Here is a 22,965-nt window from a genome sequence, read left to right as displayed (position 1 = left end):
AGTAGTCGTAGTAGTAGTAGTAGTAGTAGTAGTAGTAGTAGTAGTAGTAGTAGTAGAAGTAGTAGTAGTAGTAGTAGTAGTAGTAGTAGTAGTAGTAGTAGTAGTAGTAGTAGTAGTAGTAGTAGCAGCAGCCAGCAGTAGCAATAGTAGCAGTAGTAGTAGTAGTAGTAGTAGTAGTAGTAGTAGTAGTAGAAGTAGTAGTAGTAGTAGTAGTAGTAGTAGTAGTAGTAGTAGTAGTAGTAGTAGTAGTAGTAGTAGTAGCAGCAGCAGCAGTAGCAATAGTAGCAGTAGTAGTAGTAGTAGTAGTAGTAGTAGTAGTAGTAGTAGTAGTAGTAGTTGTTGTTTGTAGTAGTAGTAGTAGTAGTAGTAGTAGTAGTAGTAGTAGTAGTAGTAGTAGTAGTAGTAGTAGTAGTAGTAGTAGTAGTGGTAGTAGTACAAAATGGTTTCAACAGGAACAACTGCCCATAGTTTAAAACGATTCAATAAATTGTGTTCTACTGACATTTACCGCTGAGCGAAACAGCTATGCGGGCAGAAATCATGCATATCAATTAGCCATTTATTGCGAGACAAATGGCAATTTCTAATCAGGACCAACATGTTAATTTTGTCACAGAAGTCATATTTACGATCTGGGAGGCAAGATGTCTGATATGCGACCTTCCATGGTACCCAGGCAACCAATTTCTAAAGAAATACTGACTTCCCTGTTGTCTCTTAAACAGGAAGCGAAAGCAAATGAATGCATTGGTATCGAAACTAAATCATGAAATAAACGAATGTAACGGAAAGCTTAATTAAAGTTATAAGTGATTCAATCTCCCAAGAGCATTTTGATTCTGGTCACTGCCGATGTCGGCAATAAAAACATGGCTACAGATACAGATAATGGGCGCAGTCATACGTTGTAATTACATAGAGTCGTGTGGTCTAAATCAAGCCCCGTGGTGTCCAAAGAGCGGCGGCAGATCCGGCCCAGTAAAAGCGTCTTGTTCGTAACTGTTTTCTATTCAGAGAAAACAAACATGTCATTTGCAAACAGGTTATTAATTATCATACATGTTGTAGTGATGCCATCAGCCTATTTGGTTTTGCGCTCGCACTGTGTTACTTGACCATTATTAATGTTCAATGGTATTGTGCCGTTAACCGGACAGCCTCTCTGATGTACGCTCGATTATTGTGCTTAAGAAAGACCGAATATGCTGTGATTGGTCTTAAGCGTGCGTTGGGCTACTGAATTTTGTTGTCCAGACATTCGCGCATTGAATTGGCCTAGAAAATATATGGCGAATATAAGGTCCGCTAAGCTACCTAATCTATTATCTTTTCCATCGTGTTTTATTTTGCGGGCAGATGACATGATACTATTACGTAAACGATAAATGTCTGGCTTGCGTTTACGTGCTTGTATAAAAATGTTATATCCATATTTTATGTGTTCCGTGGAAATACAATAATATTCTTTCAAAGTATGTGTCGGCTCTGCAGACAGTTCGTCTACCAACCTCCCATATGTGTTGGGTATATGATATGTGTTTGTTTGTGTTCGTGTGTCATCGTTGATAAAGTCTTCGCGCAACTGATATTACGTTAACACGTGTTAACACGTGAAAACTAAAACAACATTGAACACTAAAATGTGTATTCTAGTGAAACAATCGGATCCATGTTATGTGTCCATACATTTCATTAAAAAAAATTGTTCGTTCTTTAAACATTTAAAAATTTAAAAAGAATTATTTACCAAAATGTAAATATACATTATTTATAAAAACAATCACATGTGGCAAAACATTGGGATTTATTTATGTTTTAGTATATTCTAACGATACAAAACAAACAGGTATTGACAAGTCAGCTTTCGTTGCAATCATTTTAAACGAAATAAGCGGTTCTAGTTTAATTTAAAAGACTTAACCACATTTGAATTAATTATAGCATTATGGCGAGAATTATGGTAAATGTTACCGAGTCTCTAACATTCCATCTATTTCAACAGTATCTTGTTGTTAAACGCTTGTTGTTAATCGCATGATATTTTTATCTGCACCTACTTTTTCAAAAACAACATAACTTTTAATAATTCGTTGTTTTGCTTCTTTGCACGTCAACAAAAATTATCGTGGATATTTGGTTAAAAAATGGTTATAGAATTAAGTGTTTTATTGAATTCCTCTGACAGTTATAATATGTTCAAGTGTTCTCATTATATATTGTTCAAACGACTGATCAAATAGACAGAAATATAAGTCGTAAATACACAGGCATCATCGTCAATTTATCTTTATTTTATGTTTTATATTCGTTTATACTTTCATATTTAAAGCGGGTAATACGATTTTGTCAAATATTTATGAATTTATATAAACTGTGTAAAAAACTTATTATATATATATTTCAATATAAATTAAAATAAAAGTTAAGAAGAACATGTGTCGAAAAATGCGAAAAAAGCCAGATATTTAATTCTGAAATTGAAAACGGCTGTACAGCCGAATTCGCCAGCATGTATACCATACATGTACGATGTGCATCTAAACTTACGAGGGGTGTTCCAGAAGTTCGTGGATTTTCGCTATAACTTTCATTTGGTAACATAAATGGACAAACAAATAGCAATTTAAGAATAGTTCGTCCTTTCCAAATCTGATCTCCAAATATCATGGAAATACATAAAACAATAAATATATATCAGAAATTTAAACATGTGCACAATGCGCACACCGACGCACGTGTAACGTTTCTGTTCAACGTCAATGACGTTATGAAGTTAACAACTGTCAAATCTTTTCCACATAATCACCTCCAACGCGAATGCACTTTATGTGTCGGGAAATCCACTTGTCAAAAGTGTTTCTATACCAGTTAGCGTCAAAAGACGACACGATTCGCTTTGCTGCAACTGTAAGTTCCTGTTTACTTGCAAAGCGAATACCGCGCAACTGTGATTTAACTTCCGGGAAGACGCGGAAGTCCATAGGGGCCAAATCCGGGCTGTAAGGAGGACTTAGGCGCTGTAACGTGAAATTTGCCGTAAATTCTGTTTATCAACGACATTTAAACCAAATTTAAATTCGCGTAACGCTCATACTTATAATAAAATACACGCGTGCGCTGCATGGCGTTACTTAGGTCTCTATGGCAACGCGTTTCAAACGCGCTTTATGGAATTCATGCATTTTTAGCTTATATATAAAGTCCGTGATAATTGGTTTGTATAATATGTAAATTTCATTGACTTTTACCTGCAAACTAATAAGTTATAGCGAAAATCCACGAACTTCTGGAACACCCCTCGTAGTTTAACGGTTTATAATACAAAGACCAATGCTTCGGTTATTGTAGGAAAATATGTACGTCACTATCGGCTCGGGGCGCTAATTTGTCTTTGCTGCATTTTATGAAATTCGGCTTTAATGTATAATTTTTCTTGCCTATTTTGTGTTATTGTAACATATTTTATCAATATATTACAATTAAACACATATAAAAAATCGTATATACCCGCTTTAAGGGATAAACAGTGATAAATAGATTTTTTTTAAGTTATAGACAAAACTTTGCCTGAATATAGTTGCTGGCATCAGGAATAAATACAATTATTAAATATATACATACTGTATCAAATATAAGTACCCGTTGTAACTATAAAAGTTCATTTCTGAAAATGAGCCTCGTTCTTAGAAAACTGGGCTAAATGCATGTGCGTAAAGTGTCATCCCAGATTAGCCTGTGCAGTCCACACAGGCTAATCAGGGACGACACTTTCCGCTTTATGGTATTTTTAGTTTCAAGGAAGTCCCTCCTTTCTGAAAATAAAGTTTAGGCGCAAAGTGTCGTCCCTGATTAGACTATGCGGACTGCACAGGCTAATCTGGGACGACACTTTACGCACATGCATTAAGCCCAGTTTTCTCAGGACGCGACTCATATAAAAGCTCATTTCTGAATATACTTTTTACTAGACATGTGTTCGTAGGCCACGGATGCCTCCACATTACATCCCGAAAATTCACCTGCTAAAATTGGACAAAAAAACCTGCTGCAAAAGTTCACATTATGATTTATATGTGTGTATGTTTGTATTTAGTTTTATCTGTCTAGCAGCAATTCTTTTGGTGTCACGCTCGACATAATAATAATAATAATAATAATAATAATAATAATAATAATAATAATAATAATAATAATAATAATAATAATAATAATAATAATAATAATCTCTTTTTTTTCCGAAGGTAACTCATTAAGACAACACATTGATACAAAGTCATGCAAACAGTTTAACAATGGCAATCTTATTTTCAATGAGGCTTTTAAACAACTATGGTATGTATAATGCATTTCTACATTATAATGCAAACATGTAGACTTTGACGGACATAAGAGTACTGTAACAGTGTAATAGAAGTGTCATAAAAAGCAAGTATATTATATGACTTCTCTTATATTATTAATTTCTCTTCCAATATTGAAATGGTCTCAAGGAACAAATATTTATTAACAGAAAGTATTTAAGAATACAAATGTATTGTTGATTACATTTTCCCATATGCACACACTCTAACGCACACACGCACACACACACGCGCGCACACACACACCTATACACACACACTTATACAATTATCATATCTTAATTAACACGACCAATAACAATAACAAAAAGTTAACAAAAACAGCCGCGTACATTTTTGTGCAAAGTTGAGTTTAAAAACGTGGAATACATAATTCTTGAAATAGTTTACGATTGATAGAAGTGGCTGATATACACAAATATTTTAATTACAGAAAACAATATTCATGACCAGTGTTGTTCACAATAGGATATGAAATTACACAACTGTTATATAAATAGCCTGCACCTCCTTGCTATATAAATAGTTTGAAAAAGCAATATGTATATTTTGGAGGAGTATTTGACTTTTGAATAAGAGGAAAACATAAAAATGTTACTACGCGTGAGACTCATTTTGCGCCTCAAAGAGGAACAAGGGCTGTTTGTAAAACATGCATGCCCCCCATATGGGCTCTCCGTTGTAGTGACAGCCATTGTGTGAATATGTTTTTTGCCACTGTGACCTTGACCTTTGACCTAGTGACCTGAAAATAAATAGGAGTCATCTGCCAGTCATGATCAATGTATCTATGAAGTTTCATGATCCTAGGCATAAGCGTTCTTGAGTTATAATCCGGAAACCATTTTACTATTTCGGGTCACCGTGACCTTGACCTTTGGCCTATTGACTTGAAAATCAATAGGGGTCATCTGCGAGTCATGATCAATGTACCTATGCAGTTTCATGATCCTAGGCATAAGCGTTCTTGAGTTATCATCCGGAAACCATTTTACTATTTCGGGTCACCATGACCTTGACCTTTGACCTTGTGACCTCAAAATCAATAGGGATCATCTGCAAGTCATGATCAATGTACCTATGAAGTTTCATGATCGTAGCTATTAGCGTTCTTGAGTTATCATCCGGAAACCATTTTACTATTTCAGGTCACCGTGACCTTGACCTTTGATATAGTGACCTGAAAATCAATAGGGGTCAACTGCAAGTCATGATAAATCTACCTTTAAAGTTTCATGATCCTAGGCATAAGCGTTCTTGAGTTATCGTCCGGAAATCATTTTACTAGTTCGGGTCACCGTGACCTTGACCTTTGACCTAGTGACCTGAAAATCAATAGGGGTCATCTGCGAGTCATGTTCATTGTACCAATGAAGTTTCATGATCCTAGGCATAAGCGTTCTTGAGTTATCATCCGGAAACCATTTTACTATTGCGGATCACCGTGACCTTGACCTTTGACCTTGTGACCTCAAAATCAATAGGGGTCATTTGCAAGTCATGATCAATGTACCTATGAAGTTTCATGATCGTATCCATTAGCGTTCTTGAGTTATCATCCGAAAACCATTTTACTATTTCAGGTCACTGTGACCTTGACCTTTGATATAGTGACCTGAAAATCAATAGGGGTCAACTGTGAGTCATGATAAATCTACCTATCAGGTTTCATTATCCTAGGCATAAGCGTTCTTGAGTTATCATCCGGAAACCATTTTACTATTTCGGGTCACCGTGACCTTGCTCTTTGACATAGTGACCTGAAAATCAATAGGGGTCATCTGCGATTTATGATCAATCTACATATCAAGTTTCATGATCCTAGGCCTAAGCGTTCTTGAGTTATCATCCGAAAACCATTTTACTATTTCGGGTCACTGTGACCTTAACCTTTGACCTAGTGAACTGAAAATCAATAGGGGTCATCTGCGAGTCATGATCAATCTACCTATCAAGTTTCATGATCCTAGGCCTAAGCGTTCTTGAGTTATACTCCGAAACCATTTTACTATTTCGGGTCATCGTGACCTTGACCTTTACCCTAGTGACCTCAAAATCAATAGGGGTCTTCTGCGAGTCATGATCAATGTACCTATGAAGTTTTATGATCCTAGGCCCAAGCGTTCTTGAGTTATCATCCGGAAACCACCTGGTGGACGGACCGACCGACAGACCGACAGACCGACAGACCTACCGAGCGACCGACATGTGCAAAGCAATATACCCCCTCTTCATAAATAATTATACATGTGAAATATTCACATCTGTTTTCAAAAGAAAGCCATTGTATTTTAAGTGATAAATCATAATCATTTATATTTAAGTCATTATGTAATATTACTCTTAAAAACCTTCTTTGCAGTTTTGATATTCTGTTTATGTCTCTAGTATTTGCATTTTGCCATGTAACACATCCATAATCAATAATTGGTGTTACATACGCATTATAGAACATAATTTTCATCTCAGGTGTTAGAAAATATTGTAAACGCCTGATCAGTGATAATTTCGAAACAAGTTTTGAACAAGTTATATCAACATGGGCCTTCCAGTTAAAATGTTTATCAATATGGATACCTAGAAGTTTTTGGGTTGCAACATGTTTTATTTTTTAGTTATTTACAAACAAATTAAGATCTTTTGAATGTTTAAGTTTTTGGCGTGATCCTATAGTCATGCAAGTAGTTTTATCTTGGTTGACTGCCATATTATTTATCAAACACCAATTTTGTGACCTTAGTAAGTCGTCTTGAAGAGTGCAATTTATCATAGTTATATTATTCCCTTTACAGTGGATTGTTACATCATCAGCATACATGTCAGATTCTGATGTTAGTTTTAAGGGTAAAGTAAAAATAACAAAGGTCCTAAAATGGAGTCTTGTGGTACACCGGAACTTATTATGCAGATGTCTGATGTTACTCCATCTACCCGAATTAGTTGCAAACGGTTTTGTAGATATGATTAAAAAAACTTCAAAGACGAATCCGAAAAATGATATAGTTTCAACTTGTGCAGAAGAATGGTGTGGTCTACTAATTCAAATGCTTTTTTGAAATCTACAAAAACAGTTCCTATCATATATTTACAAAAACACAATGAAAGATCAAATTTCATGGTCGATGAAATGTGGTCAAAAATCAGTGACCATATTTAAAGGTCTATCCTGTGTAAAACACTGTTTTCAAAAATAGCAAAATAACCCATTTATGCCTAGCGTCTGGAAAAAAAGGCATTGGCAAACAGCGTAGACCCTGATGAGACGCCGCATAATGCGGCGTCTAATCAGGGTCTACGCTGTTTGCTTGAAGGAATTTCTGTGAGAATATTCTAAATATAGAAATAAGTATACCAAACATCTCTAATTTTGGAAATAAATTGATCCAATTTAGAAGGATGGGAGAGTCCACAAGGCACAAATTGGTAAAAAATGGTTCTAACCATTCGTTTGATTTTTGTGTCATACAATGGTTTTCTAAATTTTGGAACTGTCATACACTTCAACATAATCAGGGGTGTGATTTAAGAACCACCGCAGGGATAGGAAATGCCCTGCCTTACACAGTTTAACTAAACTCTTCATCTGTATATAGCTCCAACATAGTGTATAACTATTTCTAAAATTATATTGACATTGAAGGGAGGAAATCAGTTGAAAGGATGAAAAAATCACACCCCTGATACTACCTAAAGGTGAACTAACAATTCTTGGTATTCCAAACACAATAATAACATGATCAATGCCGTAATAACTCTCACAATTTTCCAAAGATATCAATAAAAGAAAGATAATTGATGCAAAATTAATTTATCAACGCCCTGTGGTGATTATGCACACTTCGCCGTTGGACCAGGGAACCCTCTTTTACACCAAACTACTGTCTACTCAAAGTTCAAAAGCACAGTTGGAAAGTGATGACGCTTCAGTCACCGTTTGATTCTATGTCGAGTTTTGTCTTCTTAGCTTCAGACACATCACCTGAAAGACAATCTTAAAGATGATTTAAACACAGAAATGAAAGCAATCGTAAGATAAATAAGCAAATTTGTTGAATTGATATTCCCCGCCAAACTAGAGCTTTGTCACAGACGTGAAGTTTACCCCCACATGCTGCATTGACACAGAATATATACAAAGGGCCATAACTCCGTCATTAACAAATGGTGTACAATGCCAATTTTCCTGAATCATCCTCTTATCTATATATATACTCACACCAAGTTTCAATGAAATCAGCCAGAGCGCTTTCAAGATATGGCTCCAGACACAAAAGTGCAGAAATGATTCACATACTACAGCAATTTTATATGATTCACAAAATTGTTTGCTCGTATAGGGTCTTAATGCATTTCAAAAAGTTAAGTATTGAGATGAATTACTGTGATATGGTTTACATTATACCTAAAATCGCAAAATCACTTCAATATCAACAATGTGGGGTGTTGGACAGACTCATAAACATATATGTAACAATTTATACATGTTAAGTCGCAACAGCAATAATAATGCGAATTTGTATCCATTCTTGCTTGTTTAGATTTATATCAACAATACTACTCATAAAACATTATTTACGAGCATTTTACTCAATAAAAGCGAGGATGTATACCATTATTTAAAGCGTTTACAAACTGCATTTGTTGAATAGTGAATACGTATTGGTGGTGTTGTTATTTTGGGGTACACGATATTCAGTGAAATATATCAAATTTTAGATATAGTTAAGTAATGTCTGTATGTAACTAGGCACGCAATATCAGTTTTATTTTACCGGATGTGTTTGTTTATATCTGATTTATCCGACGAAAACATAATGGTTTAAAAAGAACGCTCCAGTATCATTCATCCGTATATATATCCTGTTTTATCGACGGTGAATGTAATTGAAGTAAACACAGTCGGATTTATGGTAAAATGTTGTGACAGTTAAAATATTTTATTTAATATTCCATAAATTACGTAAATATAAATTATTCAACCTATTAGTTCCCTTTTCCACCAATTGCATTTGAGCTAAGCAATGTACAAATTGTTAGATATGATGTCGATTTTGCATTGTAAATTGGTGTGGTTTGCGTGGGTAACATTCAGTGAGGCACAACGTTTGACTCAGGTTTAACTTGTCGACATGCTAACGTGCGTCGACACAACTAAAATCACATACGAAGTGACAAGAGCAGCCTAAATAAAACGAGTTACATTTATTTTCAATTACAAATACTTACTTGTTATTTAACTAAAGCGGAATAAAAAAAACTCGTAAGGTGTTCTACGGGAAGTGACTAATACACTGACTAAAACAGATTAGTGCAACCAAAGCTATGATTGAGTAACATTCAAACAAGTTAACGTATTCAGATTTCTGCAACCACTCCGCTAAAATATCATTCACGTCGAAATCAGTAATTCATGGTATTACTAAATAAAGACAAATGGGTGTAAAAAAAACAATGTCAAGAAGTTGCATGCTTTCGCATAAAATGTGCAGCAACCATATCATGGTTCATAACCTTTATCATTCACAAAGAACAATCAAAGAATATAAACAGTGTTTAACCAGTAATTGAAACGACACAACCAATTAGTTTGTCATTTAATGTAAATTATGGGGCCTCATGCGTACGAAGCTGTAAATTTGTCAAGTTATGTGTGTGTTCAGTTTTCCGATGTTTGGTTATAATAAGCACGTTTCTCGCTTTGGTAAACGCCCCCGGGTGATTACAAGTATACATCGGCAGACGATTTGACATGAGCGGACATTTACAGAATTGCTAATAGCTGGGAAGTAACTTTCCGCAACATACGATATTTGGCCGTTTCAATGTGGTGAATCGTATGGCATGGTACAGCTCGGGTTATCTGCAGTGTACTTCCAGGCTTGATTCAGCTCGGGTTGTCTGCAGTCTACTTCCGGGCTTGATACAGCTCGGATTATCTGCAGTGTACTTCCGGGCATGATACAGTTCGGGTTATCTGCAGTGTATTTCCGGGCTTGATACAGTTCGGGTTATCTGCAGTGTACTTCTGGGCTTGATACAGCTCAAGTTGTCTGCAGTCTACTTCCGGGCTTGATACAGCTCGGGTTGTCTGCAGTCTACTTCCGGGCTTGATACAGCTCGGGTTGTCTGCAGTCTACTTCCGGGCTTGAAAAGGCTCTTAGGGTGTTATTTCGCAGCATATTACTTCCGGGCTCACTTCCGGCTCGGTTTATTGACGGCTGGACATAAGTTCGGGTCGTGACACTCAACACCACTCCACCACTACATCTACCGTTCGACTATTTTATTTTCAGTTTGTCTACTTCATCTGCCGTTTAACTATTACATTCATATTTGACTTTGAAATGGCCATTAAATTATATATTTTGTTGTTTATTATTTTCATAGAAATTTCATTTTGATTTTTTTTAATTGTAAATAAAAGTTTGTATTTTTCACGATTGTTTGTATCTTGTTCTGGATGGGTTATTGCGCTGGGTTGTCATAGCTTCTGCTATCCTGACATGTAAACAAAGAAATAATAAACGTGCGCTGCGCGATTAATCTTTGTTTATTTATTAACTGTATTTTCAACTGTAGTAAATGAGCCCTTACTTGAAGCAGTGTTCGTGACATAATTATAGACACTGTGGAAGGTATAATAAGATAAAACAGGTATAAACAATCTTATTAAATACCATGCTTTGTATCTGAGGTTTAAAAAATATAATAAATAAAAACACATTTATATCAACATGTCTACCGTACTGTGCATATATACATATCTGTTTAAGCATATTGTGTACACATTCATATATATGATTGCCATTCTACAGTTAGTTTACATGATTCACTATAGCTTGTTTGAATATATAACGCAACATTGGCATTCAGTTATCTCAATAGTAAGCGAGAATCAATACAACTCAAGACAGGCAAAGACGCAACATATAGGACAGGCTTGTTAAATTGTTTGTACTAATATTACAATTATTGTACTGATATTATGTCAATGGTTGCGTGTAGTATTTTGACGCCTTATATCATACAACACTCAGCTTTATAAAACTAAGTGAAATCAGTATTATAATTGATTTCGAAACCGCCATTTTAAAAGTGTCGGTTCACTGTTTGTGCTATATTATGGTCCCAGTGCGCGGCGTCAATATCGATGTTCTAAATGTAACTTGCTATACCAATTGCTTTCGACATAACGATATAATCTGCATGTACATTACATGTTTATTTTGGCAGGTATTAATAAACATATATTGCCTTTTTTCCATATGCGTTCGGAAACAAGTTTGCCCTTTAGAGTATACGAGTTTCTTTTGAAATATGATATTACATTTATTTACCCCAAACAACTATAAAATGATGACTCATTTATGGAAATTTAACAAACAAGAACAAACAAGATGAATGCTTTGTTTTCCGGCTCCAGAATTTAAACCCAGGACCATAGAGGAGCAAAGTCGAAAGCGCTAACACTGACATCTGCTGTGCACTTAGCTCCGGAACAGTAACCGAAATCGAATTCTGCAAAATTTGGATGTTTTGGTTTCTTTTCGCGACGTTTTGGGACCATTCCGTATCTGATGTTTACGATTCTGTCGCACTTATACAATTGACTTAAAACGTCATTTCTGTATGTTATTGACTCAAATAAATATTGCCTAAATTAAAGTACATTCATTTTATACCCTCATCCTGCATAATATGTTCGATGACTATACATCATATGCAATGAAACGTAGTTGTTCGTGAAATAACTCAATAATGTATAGCTTCATTGCGGACACATTCAACTGCATCAGCTTTTAATACTTGCCCAGTTTGTTTTTACCTTTACACTTGGTGCAACCATCCTAAACCAGAATAATCATTCATAGATTTGTTACATGTTAAAACTGATTGATGAATCCGAGAAACCGCCTGACTGGTTCCGAGCATAGCTCATAAAACAATTATGCAACCCTTACACACACGTTCATGGTTAGGGGTTGGAACCCTAATATCATTCTGGATCGGGAAGGGTTATGCTTGTGATTGCAGTGGTAACCACTGGTGACTGTAACATCGATTCTTACCACAAAATTATGGTACACATTCAGTGGTATCTTTAAATGTGTGTATACATTTAGTCGTATCTTAAATATGCTGTATATCTGTCTTATCTTACATTTGATAAATACATTCAGTCGTATCTAAAATATTTCTTACATATTCAGTTGTATCTTAAATTTGTCATACCCATTCAGTCGTAAATAAAATGTTTCGTACGATGTTTCATACAAATGTAAGATGGGTTCCCGATTTAGAAATCAAAGCTTACCTATAAACATTTTATCATTCGTGACTTATATTTTTAAACGTTTTGCTCTTTCTATTAAATGCTCGTGTCATGATATTTCGGTTTCATATCGCATGGCAAAGAATACGATGAACGAGTACTCAGAACAACATTAAGAACAACTGAACACATATTTACTAAAAAAGAGGTATATTTCTTTATTTGTAATCGTAATACTTCAAAATAATAAAACGTTGATCAAAATGATGTTTTAAGTGGTGCGTGGAACGACAAACATTGACATATAACTTAAGAGATTAAAAATTGCCGCTTTAATGACTTGAATCAGTTGTAATTCTCAGGACACACCCAGCTGAGTCTAGCGGAACAGACGCCGACCCCATTGCGGTCCACTCGGCCCGTGATGACCCTGTTAAGGGCGATGTAGATGTCCTGGTTGACACCCCCGCTGCTCGGATCAGCCTGACCATTCAGGGCGAACAGGCATTTGTGACACAGTATCCGGTTGAGGCCTTGGTCGTTGGTGATGCGCACGTGCTCGTTGCTAATGAAAAGGGTGACGCGATTGACGGAACCCAGTTGCACGGCATTTGCATAGGTGGTAAGGGGTCTAGGTGTAGGTGGGTCGGTGTTGAGGCACTTGTCGCTCGGCTGAACGTTGACATTCGGGTAGGGAGCATCAACTTCAGCATCGTTTGTTTGATGATTACCGTCTCCACCTGACAAATATTGTAAACAGTTGGTTAAACATTAAGGATTATCTTAGATAAATATTTAGATTCGTTTGCAGAGACTTCTCTAGGTTAAACGAAAATTGATATTGATAACGTTTAATGAGATACACTCTTCTTTGGCTTGAAAATGATACACATCTTAAATAGCCAGATTGTCGTAAATCAATTGCATTCGCTCTTCATAGTCTGAAGTAATTTGATAAATCATCAAAGTTAAATCAGGTATTATAATATACACGATATCCATCTAATTTATAAAGATCGGACGGAAACTTATATATGTTAATACAGTAAATGTCTTTACTTGCCAATCTTAGATAGGAATAAAGCTAATACTGAACAAATCATGCGAAGATTGCGTTCTTATTGAATTCGACCGAGGAAAATGTAAAGATTGTGAGATTCAAATTTCGAGAGTTTTGTTACATATTTGCTATATTTTACTACATACTGTGTCCGTCATTGCTGACACTGTCTCCAATGTCGAACAACCAACCCGAGCGGCTGGTTGGGCTGAGTGTAAGGTCAACTCGCAGCATGCTTTTTCCACAAAGAGGATAGTTCAAACAGCCGCTAATGCAAGGTGGCAGCTTGTCAAAGGTTACCTAAAATAGGAGCGATATGATTGTTAGTGTTCCATTTAAGTATCTAACGGAAGTATACATAAAATAGGCTTAACAGTGTTATTGGCGAAGACGCCATAATATCAACAAAACAAAATAAACAAATAAACAAATAAACAAAGAATTAGCGCAACAAACCGGAGTATTATTATCAGGCTCATGCTTACTTTCAGAAGCGCCCTTAGACTGCAAGGTACTACGGGACTGATGTTAGGTGGCGCCACAACGACCTGTCCCACCCCGCCTAAAGCGTGCGACACTCCGGTTCGCCCATTACCGAGTGACACCGTTGTTGATGCGAGGTTGCAGCAGCCTTTTGCCACTGGTAGCACTGGTGCCACTTTATCATCAACAGTCACATCAGGGTCCACAGGCTCTATAGGCAAGGCAACGTTATCAGTCGCTAATGCCTTCTCTTCCATTGCTGGGTCATCTAAAATCATAAATACATTCATTAATGGTATTAAAATATATTCGAGCTTAGAGGCTGCTTTGTATTTTTGTTGTAGACATTTTAATATTATGAGCACTTTTTACACAAAATGAAACGCATCAAGCGATATTATAACAGATAAACATACTAATGCGTTTGAATCATGAAACTATTCAATGCTCATCTAACAAAGCGACACATGGAAGTGATTTTGTTTGACTATTAAACTTATTTTAAGAAACATATTTCGTTAAATGCAAAACAGGCGAGCCAAATAATTATATTCAGTAATACTGACTGGTTTAGTCAACAAAGGTATTGATTAAGCTGATTAATCATTCATCGTTAAATAATCAAAACAATAAGATCATGACGTGACGATTGCGATGGGCAATATTCATCAACAAAAAGTGTACATATATTGTAACAAAACTTTGGTCTTTCTTTAAAATATTTATTTTTAAACTACTAGATATTTTATAAATGCATTACTCGGTACATTCAATTGATTTGAAATGTTGTATAAGCATTTCAGAATGTATTTTTTAGGATTGTAAATGCATTTTGACAAGGATTGATTACTAATGTATCATATGTATAGACTGCAATATACACTGCGCAATCAAAATATTGTCTGTGTACTTGTATCGTTATTTTTGCACAAAGTTCTCGTACGAGGTTTTATTTCATGTAAAAAAAAGTTTAGTTTTGAAATAACTTACTATGATAATTTTTAGATCATACCTAAAACCGCCAAATCCCTACAATATCAACAAGGTTTTACAAACTGCCTATAAATATACCGACATTGCTAAATCGTAGGTCAGATTTATACAGTCAAATACCATTTTATTAATTTTGTATGTTTTAACAAAAAACTTTAATTTTGCGTTTTTTAATCCAGTCTTCTTTTAATTTATATCAGCAATTGTAATCATGCATTAAAAGTGGTATGGATCATAGCATGAACTTTGTACAGTGAATACCAAAAATACATATATTTCGTAACTTCTTATTGATAAATCAGTGTCAATGGTCTCTGATTAATCAACGAATATATTTGTCAGCTGACTCCAACCACTAAACACCTGTATGTGTCGATTAAAGCACATGGTGAATGGGTTTTGCGATTATTTACGTTATAAATATGGATGCAACATAATCAGTTGAAAAACATCAGCTATTTTTAGAAAAAAAAATTGAGTTATATACCATTTTTACGTTTAAAGCCTATTCCAAACTAGTTTCACATTTATTAACATTTCGTTTGTATTCACTTTTGCCAGCGAAATTGAGTGTTGATAATGTAAGTATAAGTGGTTATTGTAATAATGACTTTCATCTTTCAGATCATCTGTACGATAATGTCATTGCCTTAAGGTAAGTATTATTGCGTCTTTAGTATATTTGATTCAAACACTTATGGTCTATGTAACCAATACCGGTTGATTGCTGGTTAAGATGGAATTTATATTTGCTACATGGCTCTCCGCATCGACGAGTTTAAATGAGCCGCGAAATGCGAAAATGGGTCCACTTATGTGACCATGAAACCTTGACTGATTTTATAGCAATATCGTTTACATATCTATTAACCCGTTCGAAATAAACGTTTAGCTTAATTGATTGCCCAAAGGTCAAAGCAATATATTCTTACCACGTATTTCTTAAGCTTTATTTATATGATAACATCGAAAGTGTGTTTAAATATATAATATGTCCCTTATCATTAGTCGTTAAATACAAGAACCTATTTTTTTCATTTTTTTTTTGTTCACCCGTTTTATGTATTTATAAAGTAGAATTAGATTTTGATTCTATGAACATTATACATATAAATGTATCTTTTAAATATTTTAATAGGTCCATTTCCTGTCAAACCGACAATATGTATTACTATGCTGTTCCTAAGGACCAATAAATACACCTGCTACATGAAAAACGTGTTGATGTACGTATACAACTCAAGTGCAAACAAGGAATTATATTACATTCCAGTTACAAAGGGAAACGTTGTTGAATGTGGGTTGAGGCGAATGTAATTATATAAATAACCTATATATTTATACCTTGATTATCTTCCTCGCCAATGCGCTCCATGACTCGTTCTAGCAGGGTCTCCAGTTGTTCTTCGCGCTTCTCTTCTACTGCCTGTCGAACGTCCTGCCTCGACAGGGCGCCCTCTGTCGCCCAGAACAGGACAAACACGGACACAACTTCGAGAATGATCTTCATCATTGCAGTTATGTGTGCAGTGATCCAAGTGTCAGAAATACAACCTGCATGACAAATTACCTTTGAAGTCAGCGATCATCTAGTGAATACGATGTGAATACGAGCTGAGTAAATAATTATCATTATAGTTAGTCATCATATTGTCAGCAATACGGCTTGCATACTGAATAAGCATTGTAGTTTTTGCTCAATCATCCAGTTAATCGTCTTATAGTAAGCGATACGTCCTTTATAAATAAATATGATGACTGTTAGTGATCATATAGTCAGTAGTACGGCTTCCATAAATAATTATAATTGTAGTTAGTGATCATCTAGTTTAGTTAAGTATAACATCTTAAAGTCAGCGATACGACTTTTATAAATAATAAGCATTGCATTAAAGGGACTGTAAACCACGAATGACGAAAACATAAAAGTTCTAAAATACCGTATTTTTTTACAATTATTAGTTTATACTGATTAAAATATCACGACTGGTATATTACATTACTTAAAAAAGTTAATATTTTCAGTATATTCGGCAATAAAATTTCGCGATGTGAAATCGCGAAAAAAGGTGACATAACGATATACACACTAAAAATAAAGCAAGTAGATTGATCAATATATATATAAAAAATATACAATTCACTACGCATGCACAATTTGCATTCCTGGTTTTACCACGTGACGATGAATCATGTATTTTTGTATTTATTTATTTTTACTGGGTATGCATACCCAATAAAAATAAATGCATTCAAAAATAAAGTAAAACAAAAACAAAAAACAAGTAATTTTATATACCAGTCGTGATATTTTAATCAACACAAACTAATAATTGTAAAAAAATACGGTATTTAAGAACTTTGCTTTAATCGTCATTCGTGGTTTACAGTCCCTTTAAGTGAGCCTCTAGTTACACATACGACTTACGTTAATAATAATAATTGCGTTAAGTAATCGTCGTCATTTAACAAGAATAATCACAAATAAATTAAAAGTACATTTTTGTATTACTTTGCATCTTGTTAACCAAACGCCTTACATGAATGGCTATCCTTGCAGAAGCTTATAGTTTAGTAACATATTAAACGTCCTGAAAAAATAACTTCAAGTTCAGCGATTGATTCTATAACAGGTTACTTTTCTAATTCAACTGATTTTACTTATGTTTCAACATTTTAGTTAAATTATATATATATATATATATTTATATATATATATATATATATATATATATATATATATATATATATATATATATATATATATATATATATATATATATATATATATATATATATATATATATATATATATATATATATCCATAATATAATATAATAATAATATGCAACAAACGTACATGCCTAGATATCGTGCACTAACAGTTTATATAGAATATCCAACTTAACCCTCAAACGCATTTACTAAAAAGCACATACCTGAAGTTTTTGTCAATCTCAAAGTATCCCCTGAAGAATACAGCTGTTATTGTTACTGTCAGGTATATATAATAGTTGATATCAGAATATGACGAACGCCAAACTTTCATCTGCATCCAATCGCCAATCGTCAGGTATAACACAAACATCATTTTATCATTTATTCTTTGTGCATGAAAGAAACTAACCAATCGGCCAGTTTATCATCAACATGATTACTTTAAAATATTTGTCAAGGTTGGTGAGTTACAATATACTTGAAGCGTCATCGGTAATAACCTTATTTATATATCCGGGTGGGCATTCAACCTTTGAGTTTCATCGCAAATATATGATGTTTTAATATATTTCGAAATCGCGATTGACGCAAATGTCTCCGTTTTCATCAAAATAAATGACGATGTACATTTTCAAATGCTTTCTACATGAATAATCCATTTTAATAACGTTTGTTTAGTCGAATAAGAAGGCTCAACATTATCTTAAGAATAAATAATGAACACATATTATTTCATTTGAGGAATGAAAAATTACCGTCAAAATTGTTGTCTTCTTGTGCTTGTTTTCTTCAACCCGGATTGCGTCTTCCTTTAGGGAACCTACTAGTGCATAGTAATTTACTATGCATGTTGACTAGTTGTACACTTTTACACAATCATACCACATAACATGTGTATTTGTTTGTTTTCCCACTTGGGTTAATGACATTAAAAATATTTTGCTTTCACACACTTAACAGCCCGAGGACACCAGTCATTGAATCATATGGCCTCACTTGAAAACAAGTTATCCTGATACAAAAAGAAGTACTAAATCGGTATCGCTTTATTGGGCACGTAACGATACGATTGAATATTTGCCCTTAGAGCCATATACAATCCATTTCGGATGTAAAATTTAATAGAATAGGTACATCGATATTTGGCGACGCTGTTATCAGATTCGAGCATTAGCCTAGAAAGCATGGTAACCACACGGACCAACCGGTACCAACACGGCAGAGATACGGATAGCCCCGGATAAACACTAACAAGCACGTCATCTACACGGACCATTCCGGACCTACACGACAACGACAAGGATAAGCACGGCAGCGACACGGACCAAACATGATTTTCCCCGGACCGAAAATAATTTATCAAAAAGAAGGTTGATTTTAAATGATTCAATCAATTCGGGTGTCCGGTTAGCGCAATGGTTGGTATACGCGCTTCTCACTAAGGCGACCCGGACTCAATTCCCGTTCACGGCAGTATGTTAGTTTGGTTGGTCGTCACCATACCGTACTAGTTTGTTTTCCTCCGTATGCTCTGGATTCTTCCATCAGCACAAGACCAAATTGATATTGATATATTTTAAAGAAAAAAAATAGATGGACATGTCAGGATGATTCGAAAATCGCCCCAAATTGTGTTAGTGGAGTAAATAAATTAGGTGGGACACACTCAAGGTACTCACATAATGCAGCCTTGGGTGCGTTATGACATTATGAACTGCGAAATGCGCACACACACATACGGTGATTCCATCATTCTGCAATCAGATCTCGAAGTAGTAACCTCTTATTTCGTGTACATAGCTGAAACGTCAGAATGTCAGCCAAAATGTCACGTACTATAAAAGTGGGCCTTCCAGTTCCCAAACGATCGTTACGAGCAACATCCGCTACCGATGAAGAGCAGCAACATAAATGAGAAACAAAGTCGATGTCCCGATCAAGATCCCCCTAATATACACAAGTCGATCTTCAAGCATCAGCACCACCCATTGAAACTGACGCTTAAACCACAACCTAGACGTCTTTAGTCTTTGCAGGGGCAAAGTGGGGCGACAAGGCCGATGGCCCAAGGAGAACCCTATCTTGTGAACGAAGAGCAAGAAGAAATACAAATCAAAGCGCTGAAGGCACTGACGTTTTTCGCTATTGCATAATCTTAGACGCAACTCAGTTTTCAAAATTATATTATAGCTTTTTATATCGCAAGTTTGAAATGAACACAACCCATTCGAATTTATAAAGAGTGTCTTAAAGCACAGGTCAAGATGTGTGTGCACTGTTAATCCTCATATTTATGTAAAAGATATAACTTAGAGAAAATGTGCGCATTACACAGGCTAATCAGTGTGCACAGGCTAATCTTATTTGACATGCATTAAGCCCTGTTTTCCCTGAAAGCAGTCAATATGTACAGATTTCAATGATATACTCTCCAATGTTATCGCACAAGCTGTTAAACACTATTTATTACATACACACTTGATAAACCGCTAAGTGATTTAAATGTAAACAGCGGATTTAAAGAGAAGACAATCCGCAAGATATGTCTGCAGTGTACCTGTATAAACAGGCAGATGAGGTGGTTATCGTTCCTGGCGTAGTTAAGCAGCATACTAAATTGCAAAACTCCCTTTACATTAGTTGTCCATAAGCGCGAACAACTAAAAACGGCAAAGAAGACATACCTCTTGAGTTCAAACGCAGCAGAGCTTAATCTGGAGCCCGGGCCTATGTTGAAGACCTGATACGAGAGCGTCAGGGCTGTCAGACAAGAAGAGAGGCTTGGCAACAAAAGGCAGGTCTGAACTTCCAAATGCAGAACTTTGTGTTCCTGGCGTTCATGTCAGCATGAAGTCGTGTAAACATTTGTATTACTCATGTGATTTTTGAAAGGGTGTGGTGTTAACTTGCCTTTATTACATGCCGGAACTAATAATGGCGGTTGCTATATCAAAAATGAGCAATGAGAGACAAACGTATGAATAGATACTGAAATGGATATCTGACTCGTGTGAAAATAAAACAAGTCTTAGTCACCAATTTCGAAAGACCAGCAAACACGTTCTGAATTTGAATAGTCCCGAACGTAGATAACAATTAAATGATTGACGTCCTGCGAAAATGGGTCGTATGCCATATGCGGCGCAATCGCAATCGCGCAGTCTTGTCAGGAGCTACGCTGTCCGACTTTAAGCTACGCAAGCTTACGTGGTCACATTGACAAACAGGGTAGCTCCAGACCAGTTGCGTGGATGCGCAGGCTGGGCTGGAACTGCTATGGCCGCATATGGCATAAGACACGTTTTCACACGACGTGGATTAAATACTTAACTCTAAAAATCTGATGATAATGCTTGTTTTGGAACTCAAAAGTCAAAAGTAGTGAACTTTCGAGAGATTGATTCCATACATTTAATAATAGTAAACTTACAACTATTGTGTGTTGCTTATTCATTAAGATCTAAACTGCAGGTGAACTTGCAAAGATTTGAAGAGAAAATAGTGATCTTATAAACAAAGTTCACGAAGGATTTTTCTAATGACAAAGGCATTTCATTAATTAAAATTTGTATAGAATATTTGCATACGTCATTTATAACAGGCTTTGTAAATGGACAGAAGAACATTTATAAGGACTTTTTTTTAATATTTAACAATCCAAGGGGGATGTTATTAAACATTCCAAGGGGGATTTATGTTTTACCGGGGTATACGTCGATTTCGAACAGGAATTTGATTATACCCCGAAGTATAAGTGAACATTTACTTAATAAAACAAATAACGAAAGGTTAAATGCTTTAATGTCTATGCCGTCAAACGTGCATCAATATGTTTAAATTAAGGTATTACAAGCTCACAAGCCATTTATTGTATAGCTGTCACCATACAAGGGGTCGTAAGCAGAACAATAATCTCGTATTTGTATATAAACGAGTTACGTCCCTTATTTAGATAAAAAGATGCATTGAGAAATATGTGTTGCCGAGACAATAAACGCTGGTTGTATTCTTTTCGCAAAGGAGTCGCAATTGCAACGTAATTATATCCCTGAATTTTGTTTAAAAAATGGAAATAAATCAGAATAAAACAGAAGTTATTTTATTTCGAAATGGTGGGCATTACACTCGTATGCATAATGGGTATTTAATGGTCACCCGGTTAGCAAGGCAAGTTAAGTCAAGTCAATTTTATTGGCAAAAACATTAGAACATAGCCAAAAACATACATAAGACATGTAATGACGGTGTAATATATGCATATTCAACAATGGTGATGAAAAGTATGATGTATATGATAGGCATGAAATAATTATTAATGGTTGTGTGAATGTTGACAAAAAAAATAAAACAGCAATAGACACTATGCATATATACATAGATAATACTACATTTTATATTTTAATATTTAGGTGACACTAGTTTTTTTAAATCTCTATACAATGGACAAATTAACACAAAATGGTATTCATTCTCAAGTAAACCAATATTACACCTTTTACATACTCGGTCACCCGGTTAACGTTGCTTCAATATACAAATATATGATTCTTTTTTAATCCAAGCTATCGTGGTCTAAAGCAAAAGCAAATTAGCAGCTCAACCCAGGAAGTCTATTTTCGCTTTTAAGTCGTACCAATACACCAGGATTTTGTGAGTGAGTCTAAATATGTAAAAAAATGACAGTTTGATAAAACCCGTACGTACAAACGGGGAAGATATTTGAGGATAATTATCCATTCTCGATAATCAAAGCACAAGTTCTAATTCAGTACTTTGAAGAACTTAAAGAGGTATGTATGTTCCAATCTGTGAACAATATATATGTTTTCACGGTTTAGTTTAATGCCAGGAATGTGTCGATTTAGTATTTACATCACTTTTTTGAGGTTCATAACTACATGTATAACAATTGTCATTATCCTTATCTTTGATGTCGTCAATTTTAATATTGTTTGTTTGCTAACCTGCTTGATGTAACTGAACTTCAGTTCTTAGGCAGATTTCTAGGCTTTGATTTTCCGTTTAAAATGTTCATTTTTACGTTCGCGTCTTTTCAAGTTCAGTTGTAGCTCTTTGT

At 35.1% G+C, this 22,965-nt stretch overlaps 1 protein-coding gene across 3 annotated transcripts in view; it reads right to left on the bottom strand.

The window, feature by feature from the left end:
• The window catches only part of LOC127874806 (uncharacterized), a 137,539-nt gene extending 120,833 nt beyond the window's left edge, over positions 1-16,706 (bottom strand). The window contains exons 1-4 of one of the 3 annotated variants that reach the window (XM_052419440.1): positions 16,514-16,706; positions 14,179-14,444; positions 13,840-13,993; positions 12,889-13,373 (exon numbers count right to left, since the gene is read on the bottom strand). In XM_052419440.1, the coding sequence (XP_052275400.1) occupies positions 12,979-13,373; positions 13,840-13,993; positions 14,179-14,444; positions 16,514-16,682 (984 nt within the window). In that variant the 5' untranslated portion in view covers positions 16,683-16,706 and the 3' untranslated portion in view covers positions 12,889-12,978. Of the gene's footprint in view, positions 1-12,888; positions 13,374-13,839; positions 13,994-14,178; positions 14,445-16,513 lie in introns of those variants that run through there. The other 2 variants (XM_052419441.1, XM_052419439.1) reach the window with 2 other exon arrangements.
• Between the last annotated feature and the right edge of the window lie 6,259 nt (positions 16,707-22,965).

Source organism: Dreissena polymorpha, chromosome 3, assembly GCF_020536995.1.
Source record: "Dreissena polymorpha isolate Duluth1 chromosome 3, UMN_Dpol_1.0, whole genome shotgun sequence".
In the NCBI taxonomy this organism is placed as follows: Eukaryota; Metazoa; Mollusca; class Bivalvia; order Myida; family Dreissenidae; genus Dreissena; species Dreissena polymorpha.
This window is presented reverse-complemented; position numbering and strand designations above follow the sequence as displayed.